The sequence below is a fragment of the Opisthorchis viverrini genome (assembly GCF_000715545.1).
Source record: "Opisthorchis viverrini unplaced genomic scaffold opera_v5_184, whole genome shotgun sequence".
Taxonomy (NCBI): Eukaryota; Metazoa; Platyhelminthes; class Trematoda; order Opisthorchiida; family Opisthorchiidae; genus Opisthorchis; species Opisthorchis viverrini.
Window position 1 is genome coordinate 87,497 of NW_008751839.1, and position 24,239 is coordinate 111,735.

General features: G+C 41.7%; 1 protein-coding gene across 1 annotated transcript in view; it reads left to right on the top strand.

The window, feature by feature from the left end:
- Window positions 1-228: 228 nt before the first annotated feature.
- The window catches only part of T265_07709 (hypothetical protein), a gene marked incomplete at both ends in the record, with an annotated part of 61,734 nt that continues 37,723 nt past the window's right edge, over window positions 229-24,239 (top strand). The window contains 5 exons of the mRNA XM_009173305.1: window positions 229-410; window positions 5,500-5,566; window positions 8,608-8,664; window positions 11,069-11,191; window positions 13,931-14,030. Coding sequence (XP_009171569.1) covers window positions 229-410; window positions 5,500-5,566; window positions 8,608-8,664; window positions 11,069-11,191; window positions 13,931-14,030 — 529 coding nt within the window. The remainder of the gene's footprint in view (window positions 411-5,499; window positions 5,567-8,607; window positions 8,665-11,068; window positions 11,192-13,930; window positions 14,031-24,239) is intronic.

Sequence of the window (24,239 nt, forward strand, 5' to 3'; positions counted from 1 at the left end):
GGAATAAATTTACCCATATTGTCTGACAAAACAGAACGATAGACTATTACGATGGTAACATAAATATATCAAGAGAATCAGGTCACTTTCTATTTCAGACTCCTGAAAAGAAATATACATGTTATGGCATTATGACCATCATTGGGGGAATGATGATACATTTCACATATGGATATTATTATACTTGTGGTGAGTATCCAGCTATAGTTCCCAACAGGCACAGCTAATATGACTCCATACCTTTTGAGTTACACCGTAGAGAGAGTTGACGCCAATGTGAATCGGAAGCTTACCATATGGTTAGCTGCCTTGGCGTTAGTAGGGCAGGGATTATCCATGCCTCTTGGCGGATTAGGTGCCAGAAAAATTGGGTTCCGACCCATTGTGGCCATCAGTTGTATAGTTGACAGGTGAGTAACTATTATTGGTCACTCTTGTTAACCTTTTTGACTGGTAATATGTTGAACAGAGTAAAAAAAATAGGTTTTCTTTTCTCCAATGTATCTGAAGTATAAAATAATTGAACCACACGTTTCAGTTAGCATAATGCATCAGCGTTCATCTTAATTTAGCATGTATCAGACAGGTCGAGAGGCATTTGGCAAACCGAAATAGACAACTGTCGAATTCACCATTTCCTTCAGCTACTCAGTAGAACTTGAGTCGAAATAGTTTCTACTGTTTTGTGCTGTTGTCGTTTTTGTGCGCGTATGGAACGTTTTCGACTTTCCTTGAAGAAACCACTGGTTTCCTGCTTGGATGGAATTTATGACTAGTCTCCTCAGTGGTGACCCGGTGGAATCTAAACACGCGCATGTTTAGCTTTTGAAGACACCCACCTCAACCATACTCATCACTTCATCAGATTTGAACACCACCATTGAACTCCTCTCATAAAAACTCCGACAAACGAAACGTCTCTCACCAGCTACACTACAAAATAGGGCCAATACAAGACGGCAACAGCCTTTTCAAGTCCTCTAGTGTGATACAAGAGAATGAACATTTGCTGGCTTTGGAGACCTCTGGGCTAAACCAACCCTCTGTCAGGGGTGAGGGAAAAGTCGAGGTTATCTGTGGTGTAAACCCGAAGTTTCCGCCGACAAAGATGCCTACTGAAGATAAAAGAATACAGTATTCCACACATGTCTGGAAGCCTGGGGCTCCAAGAGGGAGCCTAATGCGACAGCGAACGAGATGCATATTGGGTACGCTTTAGTTGTACCATATTTAACGCTAACTAAGCGTTTAGAAAGGTATTCAACTGATTGCGACTCGGTTTTTGCTTGAACTCATTCTTTTTGGGATTTCAGAGAAAATCATTGATTTGACAGGCCGTAAAAAGTTTTACAGAAATACGTAAAAGTCGCATCTAGGTTAGCCCCATAGATACAAGAAGAGAGCGATGTTCAGGAAGTGCATGCTGCTCCTTATCTGGTAACATGTCAACTAACTTCCACGTGTGACATTACAGGAACTTTCTGTCTGTTTTACGTGGTACGAACTATCGTAGTTTTGGGCTAAAAATTGTGTGCCAGATTCGAAGTCCATTTCTGATGGTACTGTTTACACCGAATGAAGGTTTTAAACCTAGAGACTTCTGCTGACGGTGCTAAAACCTGAATATTCTCCTCTATTTCAACAATTTTAATTTCGGGAAGTTTGTTGTGGGAACACCGTCGAGGACTGTATGTAAAACCACGTTGATGTCAACTGGTAATTGACAAGGCTTAATGCATATACTTCGTAGTATTCGGTTATGATTAACTATTTACCGTTTAGCTTTCAGTCTTTATTCTAGTACAATAACGTGATAAACCTGCATGCCGTTTAAGGGCTCTGAACAGCACCTGTCCTGCTTGGGTGTAATATGTGGGTTATATATCGGGCCACTGAAACTGCCGCGAGAGCCATCAACAGTATGAAAATGATCTTTCCGGAATGGCAGGACGATACTACAAGGCAATGTCCATAGATAACCGAGAGCTGATCCTGTGATGAACTATTCTGTGCCTCTGCCAACAGCGTTAATTGTGTTGGGTTTTCCCCTTATTTTGTGCGTCTCTAGCTTGCGTTTTGATATTACAAGAACGTCTGCACAAAAGTTCATCAGTTTTTTTTTAAGGAAAAAGCCTATATTTCCTAGCTGCAATGATAACAAAAATTCCGCACGGGGTTTTGAGGTGCATTATTTGTAGATCATTTATTTCTTATCAACTGGACATATTATTATTCTCTTATATAGTACAATGACTGTATGTAGGCTGGTACAATTATCCGGCGGTGGTTGACGATATGCTTTGCTAAACGGATACGTCAAAATTTAAACGCTATGTGTATCAATCCCGCCTCCATACAACCAGTGCAACCTTGAAAAGGGAGATCATAATTTATATACCATTCTTAGACGATGAGAATCAAGGCAATTTTGAACCACGGTTATGTAACTGACCGTCACGAATTTTTTCCCACTCCTAAAAGTTTGAACTCAAGTTTCGAAGTTAAGGTTTAGTTAGTTATTCGAACAATTGAAGGGGAAACCGGGCATACTATCCAGATTTTGGGGACGTTTACTTAAAAACAAAGATGCTCTACCGCACTGCACGTTACTGGAGGAAGAGCTATTTTGGAAGGATATCTAAGTAGATGTTTTAAATGTATATGCGGTCGCCCCTGTGTACCTTTTGTTTCGATGCACAGCCATTTTAATTACTGGCACGCAGCTTGGTAGTACCAGCTATCACACTTGAGAATGAACTTCGCTCAAACTCTAATTTTGATAGCTTTCTTACACGCTCAATGTGCGGTGGTGACTGTCGTTGTTCTATATGTCCATCCCTTGAACTACCCCGCAGTAATACATGTGTTTGATTATAGTTTCAGCATTCTGATAACCAATGTTGCAATCAAGCACAACTTTGCATGGGTACTTATTACGTATGGACTTCTACAAGGACTTGGACTTGGGCTTGGCTATTCGGTAGTCCTAAGCCATACGGCATCTGTAAGTTGATATATTTGGGACATGAAAACAAGCGGCTAATTCATGCTGAGTGTTCGCTATCCTGGTGTTCTTCTTTTTAACAAAACCTAAACATCTACCCGGGACCAATGTATTAGTTGATTAAATGGTTTTTATGGTCGATTTTTTGTCTTTATACGAAATATTAGTTTCTCATGGGTGCGTTTTGGGTTTGCTTCGTTTTTAGTGGTTTCCAAGCAAGCGAGCCCTTGTTGTTGGCCTTACGCTGGCTGGTTTTGGAATGGGATCACTTGTTTTCACACCAATACAGACTGCATTTATCAACCCAAACAATGAAAAAGTGGACAGCGTTAAAATGTGAGTAAGAGATTTTTTTACATTGTTATGCTACAGAAATTATTTACGTTTGAACTTTTGATCAAACGTATCAAAATTATGTACCAAGCAGGAAGTACACCATCGTTTGTTGTATACTACACTGTTTTCTTGCAATTGCATCAGTTTTAATTTCGTGGAAATTTTGATCTCTGTAATATGTTAAACATTCTTTTGCGTTGCAATCAATTTGTGGAAGGTGATAAGATTCATACTCCGTCATAAATCAGAACAACTTCAGCCTCTGATAGCAGGTTTCATTCTAGATAGTTTTGCACACAGTCTTCCTGCATGTTTGAATGAGACTGATCTTTCAGAATGTTAAGAGACGTTGCAAGTACTTACACAGAGTGAGTCCATGCCGAGTTCAGCAGAATGTGCAGAAACTGTTGCAGCCTAGGCCAGGTAAGTAGATTCTACGTCTGAGTAAACAAATGCCAGGATATAAGGACCCGTACATTCATAACGTGGCCAACGCTTGACAGTGGGGTATAAACGAACTTCTCAAGTTTTTATTCATTATCCATCAGAGCGTACAAACATCTAGATAATCCAAGAGTCGGCGTACAATATGTTTGCGTGGGCAGTTTGCCTCTATAAGAGGAAAATTCCGTGGCGTTCTCTGCTTAATGGACAAACTTTTTGACTCTTTCTGTAGTGCACTGCACTCGTCCTTCAAGACCGAATAGTTTGTCTTCTTGACTCCACAAGAGGTGCAGTTTGGAAAACATCGTTCTGACCTTTCGTATTTTTGCATTGACTTAGTATGTCTCACCAGCGTGAGGGTCAATTTAATCCCCGACATATATAGTGTCTCAAGCATTCCAATATCTCTCCAAATTTTCCGTTACAAGATAAGAGAACATATGTCCTACATTGTAGCCCTATTTTGCCTTATTTAGCCTTATTTTTCAAAAAATGATAACTGTATCTTCCAGTCGGATAAGGTAGCAAACGGACATAGTTTTGGGACAGAAACTTTGGCTGGGCATACCATTTCTCCGCGCTTTCTTTGTTGTGACAGTACCTCATATCTTTTTCCGGTCGTAATTAAAAACAAGAATATCACCATACCACACCGACCGCTGCGTAGTTTCACGAACTAAACTCGACTGGCCATATACAGGAAAATTGGTAGAATAGGATATTTCACGGCTGATCCATCACTTTCCGTCCTCCTTTACTATTTTATAATCGTTTCATTGGTACCCTTTTTCGGGGCCCACTCATTACGATGAAATAGTTAGCCTGTAACCTGTGCGCTTTCCGGTCAACAGTTTCGAACACCGTGAAGTACCGGCCAGCTCTGGTCTTGGCTGACTAACTACGCTTAAATTTTAACGGTTCATAAAAAAGCTAACGTTTTCCTTGACTGCTTTCGCATAATGATGACGTGCATTTTTATCAAAACTATCGGTTATTAATAATTGGTCTTAACACTATGCTACAGCAAAACCATTGATCTAGGTTTTCCTGTTTGAGACAGCTTTGAGTGCATGTCTCCCCCATCTGCACTAACGTGCCCCATGTTTTGACACCCTCTCTGCACTATTTAGTACTGTGGTTAATGTCCCCGAGTAGAACATTGTCTAGCTGATTCGCTATAAACAGACCACCTTAGTCCAGCAAGACTAGTCGATTATGGTGCCCGTCCTGAGAAAGAGTGACGCATCGCATGTGTGCGCCAACAAAATAGCAATGAAGCAAATAGACGTTTGTGAAGCAGAGGCCTTAGTCAATGAATATCTCTGGAACGAATAGCTTCTGATAGACTGGTATAGCTTTCAAGTCTTTTAATGGTTTTCCTTACCTAATTTAGTGACCCATACTGAGTGATTATGAATCTTTTATGGATTACGACAAGCGGGCGCAGTCTATTTACCAGAATTGAGGCAGGATGATCCTCCTACGTTTGGTATAAAAAGCTTGTTCAGGCTAATGCCAACAGAAATCACGTTGTCCACTTTTGCATGGATTGTCTGATTAGCGTTGGGAGGAGTAAGCTCGTAAAATGCCTTAAGTTGCCCGGACTTTTGTCCCACTTCTTCCTCTCTATTGTGATGTTTTGAAGAAGGCCGTACTTAAATAATGATCATATGGCAACTAAGCTTCAGCTTTTATCACTGGTATTTTGCCACCAGCAATGATCTTGCCCTACACGAGAGCATGGAAATAAGCGCCGACAACGTCTATTTGTTCCCGATTGATGTGAGTGATGTGTTTCACCGTATCGTGTGCTCTTCTCTGGAGAATGTTACGGCAGTGTTTCTGCGGACGCTAATTATCGCTTTCTCGTGGAAATTGTGGGTAAACTTGCCGCATTCCACCAAGCACGTGGNTACACGAGAGCATGGAAATAAACGCCGACAACGTCTATTTGTTCCTGATTGATGTGAGTGATATGTTTCACCGTATCATGTGCTCTTCTCTGGAGAATGTTACGGCAGTTTCTGCGGACGCTAATTATCGCTTTCTCGTGGAAATTGTGGGTAAACTTGCCGCATTCCGCCAAGCACGTGGTAGATGATGTAGTCTGTGGAACAACGATCTGCTAGACACTACCAATCAAAGGACTGGATATTTTACCTTCCAAAATGGAATACAAGAACAAATCCATGAAGACGTCCATGTTTGCATGCGAAGCAACATCAACATCTGCGTCTCCGTCCTGTACCACGCTCTTGTGATTTATGCGTTGCTCCGTGGCTGTAAAAGATGTGCGATGGAATCAAGATGGCATGATTTTTTCGCTCCCATCATGGTCCAAAGTGTTGTTTTTCCCAAAATATCCTCCTCTCCACGGTGGACTGGCAGTCTTGCCCTTAGTAATGCATCCGGCTCCTCACAACCACTTGTGCGTTAACGACAAGCAGTTTCGGCCGAAAAATCCTGCTGGTTGCTGTGGTGGCCATTTCCTTACTCCTTCAGCCAACTTCCCTCAATCAGTTTTTGACCATTTGGTCTAGTTGGATGACTCTGCTGCCACCTGCATTATATGCCATACTTATAACTTTGACACAAGTCGGGCAGATTGTCTGGTTTCATGCCACTGTCAAACCCGAAAGGTCTCATGTGAGTTCCCACTCCATCGCAATTTAGACCATGAATATATACGCGTGCACACACGAAAAACAGAACTCAGCATCATTCTGGGTAGTCGCAGTGTTGGAACACTTGATATTGCCGTGTACAAAACAGAAAGATAATCAGCACTGTTTTGTCAGAAGAACAAGTATATACACTAAAGAATGAACACATATAAGTTTCTACTACATGTGTATAAACATCAGAGGTAGTTAACAACTATCTAAATGCTACAGACGGTCTATCCACATCTAGAAGGTGAAGCAAACTGTCATTTAAAACTTCTTTGCGGATGCGTGTCCCATCGATGTGAAAAGCTCATAGCCATCAGCATTAATCGTTTAGTTCCATCTCTCAGATCATTTGTCATGATCTCCTGAGGTTTTCCACCTTTTCAAATGTAATTTTCATCTTTTGACAGGGTTTTTACAGATCAGAGCTTATTAGATCGCGTACCGCTTTGCCCACTTTTGTGCGGTGGAATACTGCTTGGTTTACAAATCATTGGTTTTGGCTTGATGCGAGAGAGACCGGAGAAGGTAGGACATTTTGTGATTTCATTAATTGTTTCCGCAATATACCAGTTTCAAATCCTAATGACTGTTTTGTCTGTTTTAATTTTACCTTTTGATGCTATTTATCGCACGGTGAACTCCTGTGATTTTTAGTTGTTTTTTTTTTGCTTTTAGACACTGCACTGACATCTAGAAGGTGAAGCAAACTGTCATTTAAAACTTCTTTGCGGATGCGTGTCCCATCGATGTGAAAAGCTCATAGCCATCAGCATTAATCGTTTAGTTCCATCTCTCAGATCATTTGTCATGATCTCCTGAGGTTTTCCACCTTTTCAAATGTAATTTTCATCTTTTGACAGGGTTTTTACAGATCAGAGCTTATTAGATCGCGTACCGCTTTGCCCACTTTTGTGCGGTGGAATACTGCTTGGTTTACAAATCATTGGTTTTGGCTTGATGCGAGAGAGACCGGAAAAGGTAGGACATTTTGTGATTTCATTAATTGTTTCCGCAATATACCAGTTTCAAATCCTAATGACTGTTTTGTCTGTTTTAATTTTACCTTTTGATGCTATTTATCGCACGGTGAACTCCTGTGATTTTTAGTTTTTTTTTTTGCTTTTAGACACTGAAATATTTTTAATTGTCACTGGTCAATGTACTCGCCAACCGAAGGATTCTTGCTTTCGCAACAGGTCACCTCTAATTAAATTATTAAAACAGTTTTTAAGTTGAACAGTAATCAGTATATCCATGTAGATCTACCAACAAACGTCTAAATGGCTCCCTCTTCTGTAAGTCAACTCATCATTCAGCAGCGAAATAAGATAGCTGATGTTTACAGTACTAGATGTTTACAAATGTTTTCAGATGTTTTACGGATGTTTTCCAGATGTTTACAGTGCTTTCAAAATGCTAGACTATGATCACAGCAGTGTGCGAACACTATGGAAAAACAGTTTGTACTTCCTATAAAATCCACCCAGCCTCAGGTACATCTGAATTGCGTGAATTCAGCTTACCTAAACGGGTTTAGTGATTTAATTATCGGAAAAAAACTTTGCTAGCAGTGATTAGAGCAAGTAGGTGCTAGTTTAAGAAATGAGTTATGTCACTGGAAAGAAACGGAGCACACTAGAGCATCCCTCAAGGCTTGAACTCGTTTTCCGCCGCATAAGGACGAAATACAATGCAGCTACGTCGCCAAGCATGGCACCAGTGACATTGAAAATTGCCTCAAAAACACGTTTTTTCGTGTTGGTCTCAGTGCATGGCGTTAAATCTCTCGTTTAATGGATGATTGGCAGAGTTCACCTATCAGACAGGCTGTGCTCTGAAAAGTAAGCACTGTTCGGCATTGGGCCACTGAGACGTAAGGAATTCTCAACCCGTTCACTTAAGGAGCAATATGTAGAGCTGGAAAATACCGAACTATCGGCACTTCACTGCACAGTTTAAGATGATAGAGATACATAAGATGTGGGAGCTGAGAACTACATTTTTTACTCCCGAAACGGTATAATTAGTTAATTCAACCTAAGGCATTCGTCATAATTTCACAAACAGTGGCTTAAAAATGCTGATAAGACGTCTACAGAAATAATAATTTATTCAAATGTTTATCCGCGAAAATCTTCATTGGTACACCAGGTCACACATGAAGAAGTAAACGAAAAATATGATGAGGGAGAGGAGGAGAAACAAGAGGTAAGCCCGCGTCGTCGTTTGAAACTATTTTTCTCCGCTACCTAATCCTGAATTTGTACCCTTTGTATGACGAAACATAACGCGATACCAATTGTACTTTCAGAAATTGAAATTAGCGGAAATACAGTAAGTTGCACAACCCAGTGCCGTAAGATGGTCCGGTTGGGATGGAAAAATTGGTATTTTCACACAGTTCCTGTCTTCCAACTAACATTGCTCACTCCCAATATTCACACTGTCGTGCAGTAAACAAGCGTCAACAATGGATGCTTGTGGGTACTTGGACAGCGGCACTATTCAACATCGTTCCTTTGCTTCAGAATGTTTTGAAGAAAGCTCCGGAGCCGTCAGAAAGCGTAAAATCAGGAAAGGGGGGAATCTGACATCGGTCTGTCCCGAATACTTTGCGGAGCAAAACTTTTCGATACTTGGGAAGAAGAGTTCTGATTGAAAATCTATTCAATGAATCGGATAACTTATCAAAGCGACAACTGCAGGACGATTGGAAAACGGCAACAGGGAAACGAGAAAGCAAATTTTGCGGAGTTTGAAACTATGTCGAAAATCTCTGGGTCGTCTTTTATGGTGGCTCGTGTTTAACGTATGAGCACCTTTGGTTGTTCACATAGCCAGGGTCGCTTCCGTGACTTCTGTGAGATGACTCCACTTCGCCAGGTTTACAATGAACCGTGGCTGACGCGAAACGTTTTTATCGCTTCTCTAGGCGATGGCTTCACTTCGAAGTGACTTGGTTTGTTGGGTTAATGCAGTGCACGGTGCACTGTTAACAAACTCAGCTTGACTACTAGATGACGCAGTTCACTTGTCAGTACGGCTGCGGATGTGCTGCGTTACCGAAAATCCAAGGTTCTGGGTCCTCAACTGTTGTGTAAACTATACAAGAAGTTGTGCGAGAATAAGTAGCATTTTGTGAATACGGAAAGAAAACCTAAAATTACACGGCCACCCACAATTCGAATGCACATCACCAACATCCTTGCCACAATCAACATTGTAGATGCGAACGAGAACTAACCTCTTTAACCAGAAGTGACATTCGACGCTCAAATAATGGCGCTATATCATAGTACAGAATAGTCGCTAGACATTAGGATTAATAGCAATTGACAAAACGGAGGCCTCTATTTTGTATATAACCTCATAAATTGGATGTATTCCGTAAGGCCACAAGGTAAATTGTAGGGCGTAAGTTTTGAGAGAACTCACGGTAAGCCATTTAATAGGAAAATAGACCGTACGCGCGCTCAAAAAAGGCCAGATATCCAGAGGAGCTTAAATCTCCCTCGGGCAACTGAGCTTTCTGGTGGTTATCGCAGGTGTGTGGAAGGAAAGTACAAATATACTCACCATAGTTTGGTTCCTTATGTTCAATCTGGATTATTTATTTTTTAATATTCGGAGTCGCAGAAAAATGTACTAATTGAGAGAACTATATAGTTCTCTCCTGAACTGGGTTCCCATTCCTTGGATCAGTAAATATACAGGGTTTTGATGGTGGATGAATTTAGCCAGTTCCACATGTCCACCAGCAAATCTTAATAAACTTGGATTAATTAATTTGCAATGCACTACTCATAAGGTTACTGAAAACTCCTCGACAGCCCACGGCCGGTTTCACCCTTTTTTGGGCTCATCAGGTAGACGCAGTCCCCAAGTTTTCGTCAACCCTATGTTCTACTTAAAGTAGTTACTTTACCAAAAGTCCACTGTGTACTGGTGCCCCAAAAAGAGTGTCCCACTCAAGCACATTGTCAGCATCAAAACCTCACAAAGACATCGCATCAAGTTGAATCAATATACCATGCCTCTGTCAATGTTTACTTTGTGCAAACCCCTTTGATTTATCCGTTACCCATTGACTAATATGTCACACAAGAAAGGTTAGATGTTCAAGCAGGGTGCCGTCATTAGGCGTTCGGAGGCAGGCATTTCAGATCCGGGATTTGTGGAACTTTGGAATTTATGCGCATTTTCTTCACATAGTGATTCCACCATGGCATCTTGCCTTCTCACAACTGCCTAATATCCGTAAATAGGAGAAGACAGCTTTGATTTTTATCTCATTTGTAAGCAGATCTCCTAAGCGATCAATGGCTATCAGTTTACAAGCGAACAAATAGACCTTGCATTATCTTGATTCATTCAGAGACTTAATTATGTATATTTTTTGGCTTCAGGGAAATCAATATGGCACCCAAGGAGGCACTGACTTGCGTGGATTTCTACCTTTGTTGTTTGATAATGTGCCTCATCGCCGTCCCAGTCACGATAATCTCTTCGGCTTACAAGGTGACGAAAATTTGTAATTAAGCTGAATAACTCTTTGTTTCCGCATGTTCTTTGACTCAAACACAAAATTGTTTCGTTACATAAATTTTTACAGCTTTTCGGACAAGAATACATCTTTGATGATCAGTTTCTATCGGGAGTGGCGACCGCTTCATCGGTATTCAACGCCCTTGGCCGTGTGGCCTGGGGTGCCATCGCGGACAGGGCATCATTCAAGGTTTGTCACAATTCTAAATGGTGGCTGTAGATGTGGTTACGAGTTTAACCCACAAATAATAAGGCCTTGCCTGTTCAACTGAGCCAAGTTAATTGCAGAAACTTTGCACTCGAGCGTTTAGTTTTGGGCGCGGCAGGGAACATAGAACTACGAACAATTGCTATTAATTGCAGAAACTTTGCACTCCGCAGGGAACATAGAACTACGAACAATTGCTCCACCTAGTGAGATGATTACTCCCCCAAACAACTCGCCAAGCATAGTGGAAGATAAGTCTTCTTTGCTCAGGTAAAGTTGTAAAAGTCAAACCAAATGTAATTAATAACGCGCCTGAAACCGTACAATTGCTTTTCATCCTCTCTTGCTGAATTTATTAGCTCAATCGACCCCACAAGCAGCTGTTCAGCAATGGGATTAATTCACACTTAGACAGGACAGCACCACCCATCCTTACATCACAAAAAACCACATCACATGATCAAGTATTGGCTTGCTTATCAAGTAACGACTTCTCAGGTGGAAGTTTAATTGTACTGTAAAATTGCTCCTCCTCTGATCCACTTATAAATCAATTATAGTGTGTGGAGATTTGTTAGTTAGCATGCTTTGACAATTTCAGTAAAAAACGCTTGACCGCGGATGGACATCCACCCTGTTGCACATGGGCGTTACTGATAAAAAAAAGTCACTTTTCATTCTTCAACTTTCCGCCGTTTTGTTGATGCATTCCTCTTTTCCCGAGCTTACTTAGAAGTGCTATTCGGTCTACAGAATAAAAGAATGCTTTGAAGCTAGGGAAAACGGTTACATTTGGTCGGCGATTTATTTGGCGCTTTCGAAGGACTTTACTTCAAGTAACGATGGGATCAATTCAAACCATACCTGGTAGAAGACGTGTCAACAGGATACATTAGATACAAGGTGTTTTGGTTTAGTTGGGAGCAGATATCTCGCCGAGATATTGACTTACATGTGATCCTGTTCCAGGAACTTTGATCTGTCTTTTAGTTAGTTCTCAGCCTAGAAGTAATTATCCCTAAATGAAAACTGAAGGTCTGTGGGTGACCAGTAGCTCACTTGCAGACTTTCTGGAAGATGTTTCGTCCTAGAGGTTATCCATTAAAGCAACAGTCATCAGAGTGCTACCCAAGAGAAGGTAATTCTGTTGGATGTTGGTGACTAGTCAGTTTTTCAAGTACTGATTACGTTGAAATTCGACAAAAGCTCAGTAGAGAGCTAGGATAGCTTGGATTTATGAAGGTTCCTGTTGACAGTGCGCAAATAGTGCTATAAAACAGTCTAACTTTATGCGAGATTTTTAAAGTCCTTTTAGTGTTTTATCGTTACATTAAGAAGAGTTCGGTTGTCTGTTTACCTTGTAAATAATTTACTCTTATGCCAAATGATTATAGATGATTCTGTTTTCTGCTTTGGTTTAGTTTCCGTTGTGCATACTGCTTTCAGTATGGACTGCATTTCTAATCACCTTTCCGCATCTTTATCATGCTGGTGAGGAGGCACTCAAAGGGCTCTACGCGACTTGGGTATTCATTATTTGGTTCTGTCTGAGCGGCGTATTTGTCCTCATGCCAGCAGGCGCAGCAACCCTATTTGGACAGAAATATATGGCCACCAACTATGGAATCATCTTTGCCGCTTTTGTGAGTTGACTGGCATTTTGTATACCATCTTTGAGCTTACCGTTCGCACCATTCCCTCGTGATTTCAGATAATCGAATAATGCCCCTGCTTCATTCACCCACTGTTTTCCGTCTCAGACGACAGAGCTGCCAGATCGTGGTTTTTATTTTTCCATGCTCTTACACTATCACTGTACAAAGATCAATGAACCAAGGAAACCAATAACATCCGGGGGATTTCTATTCCTGTTTGACCATATATTCACGAAGTGAACACGGACAGTCTGTGACCATAAACGATGACAAGTTGAATATATTCACGAAGTGAACACGGACAGTCTGTGAATTCGAGACCCAGTGGTCCGTAACTCAAGTAGATCTGGAAGTTTGGGGTCACAGCGATAGTGAGCTGTGACTAAACTGCCATAGATTACACACGTCTGGTTCGCAAGTTTGGGGGGGGGAGTAACTAGATTTCCTTGCCTAGAAGTTAACGTGTGAAAATGTTGTGGTTGTATAAAGGCGCAAAGCAATGCCTATATCGGCACTTCGATTAGAGACGACAGAATATTCTGGGATTGAGCAGCTAGGTTTGCCTGTTTTATATTTCGTCAAGTTAACCTTTATAATTCTTTGAACGCGTTTAGTTAGCCACCTCACAGTATGACCAGTGTGGTTTTTCTGAAACTAAGTTACAAGCATAATTGTATTCCTCTGAGGAATTCGAATCGTTGAACGCTTACTGGCTAGCTGATGGATACTGACAGGTCCTGACACTGGGCACCTGGAAAGTACCTGTGCAGTTTTCAGTAATGCGACGAGCAAATAGCTTAGACCCATGACATGTGGAAGATTGATAAGGATCGTCACGTCTTCGATCAAATCCAAGTTAATTTGTAGAGATTCACTTGAACAGATTTTGTTCGTCCTCAAGGTTTTATATTATCGCACTTTTGTTTCCTTGGTCGAAGAGCACGTAAACTTTCACGGACTTAACTATCCAGACAGGCTTTTTGTATATGATAACAGCCATTGAAGAGTTGCGTTGCGACCTCAGTAAGACTTCCCTCTCTCTCTTTCATTCCCTTACTATTGATAGTCCTTCGGAAGCCTGCTGTGCGGCTTATTCAACACGTTTTTGCCAGGACACATTCCATATTTGGCACAGTTTAGTGCATGCGCGGCTATCACACTCGCCGGTAAGTTCGAAATCATCCCACACATTTTAATGTGAATGATTCATTGCCAAGCATATTTCGCGCTCTTCACAGGTGCTCCGATAGAGCGTTTACCTCTTCCTAGGAAACCATTGTTGCTCATACAAACTCAGCAGCTTGAGGTAGATGGCTGACAAAGTAACGAAACAAACAAAAGTTTTCGTATGCGTGCGGTCCAAAACATTTCGCTTTCGAATTACCAGTGATTGGTTGTTTAGCGTCTCATTCAAAGTGTTCTTATTTCGTTTGTCATCTGTTCCCTAGTGGCTGCAACATTTTAATATTTGACCGATTTTTGCGAGGCTAAACTGCCAACTTTACAAAGCTGTTTAATTTTATCTTAAAAATTGATTTCCGGTCATTCGACGGATACGCACTCTTACGAGGAAATACTCCTCCCGAAGGAAAAAGTAGTGACCTGAACGAGCATGACTTAATACAAAATGCATCTCCCAGGAGATGTCGAGAACACCCGCCATCGTGGTCTCTCTTTCTGGAATGAACATTGTATAATTCGCCCCTCGCCACCACACGAGACATCGTCAATGTGCGTAGACTCTTCGTGCAAGTCATCGTGTTCTTTCGTTTTAGTTGTCTCGGAGCTTTTATTAAAGTGATTTGGCATCAGATTAAGATGCCTTAATAGGCGTGTGGATCTGCATGACACCTAAAGTGTTGCTCCCTCTAACGAGTAAAGTTATCCGATGATGAATTGCAAGTGTACACCTGGCTTTCTTCTGCCACGATATCCCGATAAACGTTTCCTTAAAAATTGATTTCCGGTCATTCGACGGATACGCACTCTTACGAGGAAATACTCCTCCCGAAGGAAAAAGTAGTGACCTGAACGAGCATGACTTAATACAAAATGCATCTCCCAGGAGATGTCGAGAACACCCGTCATCGTGGTCTCTCTTTCTGGAATGAACATTGTATAATTCGCACCTCGCCACCACACGAGACATCGTCAATGTGCGTAGACTCTTCGTGCAAGTCATCGTGTTCTTTCGTTTTAGTTGTCTCGGAGCTTTTATTAAAGTGATTTGGCATCAGATTAAGATGCCTTAATAGGCGTGTGGATCTGCATGACACCTAAAGTGTTGTAAAATGAATGCTGGCGATTTCGATGTACTTCAGAGGGGTTTATTGCTCCCTCTAATGAGTAAAGTTATCCGATGATGACTTGCAAGTGTACACCTGGCTTTCTTCTGCCACGATATCCCGATAAACGTTTCCTGAAACCCCGATCTCACCCTTTACGTTATCTAGATTTAACTAGATGTCACAATGAGATGTGTTGGATTATTTGCAACTTTTCGAATTTCCACATATTTTGGGATATCTCAACTTGACATCGAGTCACCTTATGAAACATTACAGGAGACGTAACACAGTTTAGCGCAGTACCTTGTGGAAAAACGTTGAAAAACTCTCACCTACAATGCCACAGAAATGAACAGCTCACCGTCACTTGCTATTCGTGTGCTACCAATGGTTATCTCAGCCCCATGTGGGACTATTACCACTATTGCGCCTTCTGGCCCTCAACTTTATACAAGGCATGGGTAGCTAGTTGATCATCATTGATAAACAACTGCCAGTCTCTTACTTGTTTCCAATTTCACATGAAACACTGTTTTTCCCATTTTCAGCACTTCTATGCGCAATATGGTACAAAGACCAGAAAATAAACTGGAGACTTGACATATGTAGAATATGCTCCGACCAGTGTAACCGGTTTCGTAAACAAGGACGGGAATATGAAAAGGAATGTTTGTAAGAGGGAATCGCTTTCTATGGCATTACATGTCTATCTTAATTTGCACCCTGTGGCTCAAATTTTGCCACCCCATCACCATTATTCCCATTCACTTCACTAGTCTACAACTCAGAATATCTCGGTCAGATTTTGTTCACAAAATACCACAAATTTAACCCTTGATTCCGTTTGATGTATCTGAACAAATTTTGCTTAGACCTTTTGATTGAAGATATTTCTTCAAACGATCATGGATAATAAAATCTATTACCTTTTTTGTTCGAAGTGTTCTCTGAAGCAAGTGCTTAGGTATGTAGTTTCTTTATTCCGGCAGCTCCAGCGTCGTGGTGACGAAAGGGCTTTCATGCGTTGAACCGCGGGAGTCTTTGAGTCAAATACGTTCGAAAACTTAGATATATTGCCTTTTGTATGTTTTTCGGCTATTAATATGGTCAGACCCTTGCCACTTAAGCGTGATACCAAAGAATTAACAAGCATATTATGCATAATAATTATTAGTAATCGTTTAGTTGCAACATTCTTTAGGTGCGTAGCTGTCATACCACCCGAAGGAAGTACAAGAGCTGAGATACTACCATATTAACCAACCATGGTTAAATCTAGCTAATGTAATGGGTGCAGTCAGGATATCGTGGCAGAAGAAAGCCAGGTGTATAATAATTATATCGTTTAGTTGCAACATTCTTTAGGTGCGTAGCTGTCATACCACCCGAAGGAAGTACAAGAGCTGAGATACTACCATATCATATTACCATGGTTAAATCTAGCTAATGTAATGGGTGCAGTCAGGATATCGTGGCAGAAGAAAGCCAGGTGTACACTTGCAATTCATCATCGGATAACTTTACTCGTTAGAGGGAGCAACACTTTAGGTGTCATGCAGATCCACACGCCTATTAAGGCATCTTAATCTGATGCCAAATCACTTTAATAAAAGCTCCGAGACAACTAAAACGAAAGAACACGATGACTTGCACGAAGAGTCTACGCACATTGACGATGTCTCGTGTGGTGGCGAGGTGCGAATTATACAATGTTCATTCCAGAAAGAGAGACCACGATGGCGGGTGTTCTCGACATCTCCTGGGAGATGCATTTTGTATTAAGTCATGCTCGTTCAGGTCACTACTTTTTCCTTCGGGAGGAGTATTTCCTCGTAAGAGTGCGTATCCGTCGAATGACCGGAAATCAATTTTTAAGATAAAATTAAACAGCTTTGTAAAGTTGGCAGTTTAGCCTCGCAAAAATCGGTCAAATATTAAAATGTTGGCAGCCACTAGGAACAGATGACAAACGAAATAAGAACACTTTGAATGAGACGCTAAACAACCAATCACTGGTAATTCGAAAGCGAAATGTTGCACCACTAGGGAACAGATGACAAACGAAATAAGAACACTTTGAATGAGACGCTAAACAACCAATCACTGGTAATTCGAAAGCCAAATGTTTTGGACCGCACGCATACGAAAACTTTTGTTTGTTTCGTTACTTTATCAGCCATCTACCTCAAGCTGCTGAGTTTGTATGAGCAACAATGGTTTCCTAGGAAGAGGTAAACGCTCTATCGGAGCACCTGTGAAGAGCGCGAAATATGCTTGGCAATGAATCATTCACATTAAAATGTGTGGGATGATTTCGAACTTACCGGCGAGTGTGATAGCCGCGCATGCACTAAACTGTGCCAAATATGGAATGTGTCCTGGCAAAAACGTGTTGAATAAGCCGCACAGCAGGCTTCCGAAGGACTATCAATAGTAAGGGAATGAAAGAGAGAGAGGGAAGTCTTACTGAGGTCGCAACGCAACTCTTCAATGGCTGTTATCATATACAAAAAGCCTGTCTGGATAGTTAAGTCCATGAAAGTTTATGTGCTCTTCGACCAAGGAAACAAAAGTGAGACAATATAAAACCTTGAGGACGAACAAAATCTGTTCAAGTGAATCTCTACAAATTAACTTGGATTTGATCGAAGATGTGACGATCCTTATCAATCTTCCACATGTCATGGGTCTAAGCTATTTCCTCGTGGCATAGCACTTCCGTGATCTCGAGTGGAAAAATCCTGTGATTTCCCCGGTTGCTAATCCGTGCAGTCAAATCGACTGACGGTCGCTGTGCGCACGAAGGTGGTGATTAAGTGAGGTTGTGGTATGGGATAAAAACTGGTTAATACGGGATATGCAATGGACCCCTCTGATTGCATATGTTGATCGTTAATCGAGATTAAGCGCGGCGCAGTGTTATTTCTCAAAACAAACTATCTACGTTTAACTATCACGCTGTTTTTATTCATTCGTGGCATCCAACCGGTCACAGATCCTTTGGGATGGAGCAAGCGCAGTCGTTAAAGCAAGGACGTACTGACCAGTGGATCCGTGGCTCGGACTCGACTGTTCATGGTCACTACTTTGAGGTATGACAACCAACGATTTCCAACAAACGGAGAACGAATGATACAAAGTAAAGCAGAGCCAGTGAACCAATGAACCGGTCATGAGTGGACATATTAGGATCTCTAATGAAAAATGCAGAAAGCGACAAGTAATACAGTTTTTTCTTCAATCAAAATCCGTTTTTGCATTAAGAAGCTAATATTTCCTCGGACTGACTTGCGGGACTAAATGTCGGGTTCTGCTACATCGGTTGTACGAAGCGAAACACTCCGCTGTGCGAATTGGAAAGGGGAATTTCGATGAGGGTACCAAACTCAGGTCCTTGTCAAGATTAGCCGTTTTATCATCCTCTTTACTTCAATTACATACAACATTAGAAAAAAGGCTGAATTTCATCTCCCCAGATCTTGCCGCACATCGTCGGCTGCGGGGATTGCATTACGTAACATTTATGGAACCCAGTCAACTACAAAAAAACGGTAAATGTAAACAGCCGGCCATGTTAACTCGGGCTTAACTATTGACCAAACCACTGCAGAGCTATTTTCACAGATTATTATATAGATTTGAATTAGGCTAATAATACTGAGGGTTCTTTGACCAAATGAATGTTAATCCCCGAAACCGTCCTTATGCTAGGCTGACGTTTTAGTGATTTAGGTAGCGTCTGAAACGGAATGCACGTCGGCACAGAAAGCTTTTGAAACATTTTCGGTCTTTGTTCGATGTCCAGGTGTCCAAAAAGTAGTCTACCGGAATTCGTCTAGAGCCGTTTGTTTCCGTAATTATTGGGCAATTAGATAAATCAAGTGCCAAAGACACGGTTCAGTAGATTTCCAATCCAAGAGTACCAACAAGTCTTGCAAAATCTTGAACGACTACCTACCTGAATCATGTCTTCCTGACCGGAATATGGCAGAAATTCAACGGTTCATTTCTTAAGGATATGGTGCCATGGTCCCAGAATGCACAACTAGTAAGTTATTTCGTCATGGCAGTGTAAACAGCAGCGCCTCCTGAACAGAACACGTGGGAACCAGAGATGTGCTGAAAGTCCTGATAAACCTTCTCTTAAGAAGTTTGACCAAAAATAGGTCGTGACGTGGCCTGTATACAGCTCTAGTCAATCTGAGCTTATCCGCGGTGCACAACTAGCAAGTTATTTCGTCATGGCAATGTAAACAGCAGCGCCTCCTGAACGAACACGTGGGAACCGGAGATGTGCTGAAAGTCCTCATAAACCTTCTATTAAGAAGTTTGACAAAAATAGGTCGTGACGTGGCCTGTACACAGCTCTAGTCAATCTGAGCTTATCCGCGCTCTCCTACCTGAAACTTATGTAACTCCTGGCTAAGCCATGAATTCTGGAACTGCTGGTACCTGTTGATTTAAGGATATCACACTAGATTTAAAAAATATCATCCTGCTGTTTTTAGACAACTTGTCAGTTGCCGTTTCATTTCGTTCGTTTCGCACTTGGTACTTCACAAAACCTGAAAATCGGGTGCACCACCGACAACGTCTCCAATCTTACGAATGTATTCGCTTTACTGGGTAGAATGTCAGCTGCGCGTATTTGTAATTGGTATCGATAACATATGGTTACCAGACTTGACTCAGACCTTTCGAATTTCCCTTCCCGTCGTTGTCCTCAAATCCTGAGTTTGTGCAATAAAGTTCCAGATTCATACTCGGATACCCATTGTTTCTGATTCTAGCTATGTGTGGATCCGCTCATCACTAGATCGCACACTGGAAAACTAAATTTATGAAACCTATTATCACGGAACCAACCCAGTATAGTTTACGCGACAAGGTTCCAATTTGTTCTACTAATCGAAAATCCAAACATATAAGCACAAAAAGTTTTTTGTGGGTGCATATCCCCTGTTCATCAATATGCTCCTAGTTGACAATGTTAACTTTCTGCACGTCTGAACGAAAATCTTCAAATTTCGCTTACAGTTGAATTTCTGAAAGATTTCTGCTCTGATGAACAGTAAAAACTGAATACATGTTTAACCGTGACCTGCGTCGACAGAAGGATGACTACCCTACCCAGCCCTCTACCAGTGGAGATGTACATGGTCATACAGAACCATAGCTCATGTGGGTTGTTGTTGGCGAAGCCGTAACGAGGCAGTTGGAAAGCGCATTTTCGGTTGTGCAACGGGTACTTCCATTGAAGAATGTGTCCAGCACCAGAGCTGCGTTGGTTGGGACATGTTTTGCGTATGCCGAACCATCGTTTGCCGAAGAGGGTGCTGTTTTCTATGCCAAATTCAGAGTGACGTAAACAGAGAGGTTGCCAACCCTTGACTTGGTAGAGGAGTATGAAGGAGATCACGAAACGCTTGGTGCTGTCGGTGCTACTCGCGTTCCAGGATGGGGACCGCGTGATCCTCACTGTGTCTCGTTGGAGACACTACAAGATATGGCTGCCAACCGATGTCAGTGGCATTCTTGTTGTCAATTTCCACTTAGATTGCATGAGTGAATGTCTGGAGGTGTAGGCACCTCCGAATGACTGGTAAACTAGCACTAAGTCCCTTCCCTGTCCACCTTTACTCTTTTCTTTACAATAAGACTTTACATTAATCATGGTTGCACGGCAGTGAAGCATCGGTGTTGAACACTGATGTCATGCTGTCGATGATGATGATGATGACAGGAATGTAGGGGTTGAGTGCAAACAACCCGCCCGTGTTCTAACTGCACCGATAATATTTATCGCACAACCTGAAACGGATGAGACAGACCAAATGGTTGCAACTTTTACCACCGCACAACATGAAAAAAATGTGTGGGTAGCAAACACGAAATTCTAAGCGCGGCTCAGACCGATGCCATTCGTCTTCACCATTCCGACCTGTGTAGTATGCGGTCTGTGCATATATTAACCCACACAACGGTACTCAGTGCCCAACCACCAACCCATCGCTACGCTCTACCACGCACTGATGATGTCACCTTGATTGGTGATGAAACGTTCACAATCGAATTGCCCATCTCAGCGAGTGAATCAACGGCCATCTACGCTACCTGAGCTACCAACATTCTTTCCAATAGCAACTATCACAATGTATCAGCCAGATCCGTCAAATGTGACAGGATGAAGGGAGGTTCAATAGTCACTGATTTTGGCCTTTTGACTATTCCGCAAGCTATACGCTAAAACGTTCTTCAGCTGCACAAATACCATTCTGGTGCCAGTCAACACTACATTACCTACACAGTCCGTAAAATACGGAGGGCAAACAACTGAATAAGACAGTTCAAGAAATCTGTGGCAATTTCAAGTGATTCAGGTACGGGGAGAAAGATCCTGTCGAAGCTTCGTTGATTTCGAGACCGAATATAGCAGTTCGCTGCGGAGTATGGGGGGATTAATTATGTGATTTTGAGACGGGCCGTATTTGTACGACTGAAGATAAACATTCAGACACCCAGTATGAATGACTCATTTACTGATGACTTGCATTCAATGACAATACTATTGAATCATGCTCCGGGGATCATCGAAGACAATCCAGCACAAATAACGCAAGCTGGAATTTGACTGTTGTTTATTGGCCTTTGTACACACTAATCAGAGTTCTGATATGCAAATCAAAATCGTAAGTAATTGTCTGATATTCGGACTCATCAAGCAATATACTTTTTCATGATCAGCGACGTCCAAAACGACACAGAGAAGTCGGTGAATCGTTTGATTTAACCTGTCCTTTGCAGTGGACCACCAGAATGGACCAGACACAACGTAGTCGATTCCGTATGGGAGGTGGGGCCGGTGTAAATATTTGATGCACAATTTGGAGCTCTCCAAACGAATTTTTTTGAAACTATACTTTCGTAAATCACCTCAGTTAATGGCCGTTACAACAGTGAACACAGTAGCCGCCTATCAAGCTGAAGACTCGTTTCGACACTTGGGGCTGTTGCTTAACCGGAAATTACATGCGAAACAAAGAAAAAACACTAAATGAACTTGATATTCTTACAACTATGTGATTCGAGATACAAATTTCCAACCGTTCTCTGTGATTTCATGAGGCGTTCTTCAGTATGACGCAGATAAATTTGCTAGTTAGGCGGGACAGCATGTACCTTTTATCTGTGTTGCTCATTTTCTCTGGTTCCCAGTAAGGCCATCGGATTCAATGACTTCCGCTGAATACCTGAAAACACGGCACACCATAGCTTGGTCTCTGCCTTTCTTGATCTATAGAGCATATCTGGTACCATCCTGAACCCTTTACATTCATTAACAGTTAACTGTTCTGTGTCCTTACTAGAGCACCAATCCCGGACGCATCCTACTGGCAAGCAACCAGTCTGTACGGGTTAACTATTTTTGTTCAGAAGCTTGATTCTTACACGCGTTTGGATCGCTTTGTCCAGTCAAGCAAGCGAATATCGGCCAACGTTAGCTAATCTTACGATAAGAGTTTTGTTCCTACCAGTGTGTCAGTTCATGCAGGTGATATGTCTGCCGATCGACGTTCGAGCTACTTCCACAGGCGAGCCAGCGTTCATATTAAAATGTTATCTGTGAGGATAAATGGATTGAGTACAGTGAAGGATTCGGTAGCTTCAGGGTCATGATACAGCTAACAACAGTATCATATTAACATATATATATATATATATATATATGCAACAGAAATGTGGAAAACAATTCAGCTAGTTCCATCTCAGAAAGCCTGATAAACAGGGCTCAAGATTCCGCTTGAAAATTAACATTGGAGCCAAGCAGTCGGATATCTCAGTACACGCTTGTAATCACCGACGTAACACAATATAATTATGGAGTCACGTGGCCGTTCAGGGGCAGTTATCAGATCCCTGTGGGTTTGTCATATAACGTTCGATGAGAACCAGATCGAACTACAGGCATAAAAACACTTCCGATAAGAACTGAAACCCACACGAAGGGACACCGCAGTCCTATTGTTACCTCCGATTGATTCATTTTCAGACCACTGAGTGGTTGTTCACGGCGTGCTGGATCCGTATTGTATTCTGAAGGCATAACACGGCTTCACTTGTTCTCGCTGGTTGAAGGCAAGCAGTGTCGGTTATTTACACCAGGTTTCGCTCGTATTAGCCATCATCAGTTAGCTCAAAAAACGATGTAGTACTTATCTCCACGAAAAAACATCTTTCGGGGATTCCAATGTGTTTTCTCGCCATGAAAAATAGTTGAGCTTGGGGTAAACCGAAGTAATGATCCCAGTGTCTGATTCACCATGAAGTCACATGTTTTTACTTACATTGATTGATTGATTGATTGATTGAATGGTGATACATCACGAGGATGTTCTCTTGGGGGAAAGTTACGACTACTGAGAACCCGAACAGTAGACGTGATACATCACGAGGATGTTCTCTTGGGGGAAAGTTACGACTACTGAGAACCCGAACAGTAAACATTCATTGGTATTTCCTATGACAGCCAGTTTATTTACGATTGGCTTTGTAGTTGTGTGAAGATAATGGGGGCAATATTGTTTGTGCTATTAGAGAACTACAATAAATTCAACCTAACCTCGGTCGAACAGAATCATTTAATGTTGTGATAAAGTGTCAGCCACAACGTCGATATGACAGTCAGCCAATAACTCTTTGTCACAGACACAGGTCTGTCAAAAAGCTGAAAACAAGACCGGAGAAAAAACTGAAATATTGTTTTCATGAAGATCTGTATTTTCGAACCCCAGCTGCATCTTTCTATAGAGAATTTAACGAATACTACAGCCTTCGAGGAGACTAAACCCGCTTTTTGCGACGCACTTGATAAGATGGACCGTCTGCCCGTATATCCGGTGCATTATGCTGCCGATTAGCTGCTTTTCCCCGAAAGCATATGAAATATCAGGTAAGAAATGATCAAACAATGGAAACGGTCACAACTCAATTATCAGATTCTAATCCGAATTGAGGAACTATAAGCTCCGAATTCCGCCGAAACCAGCAGGCTGGAGCAAACGATTTTCGGCTGAGAAGCTACGAGTT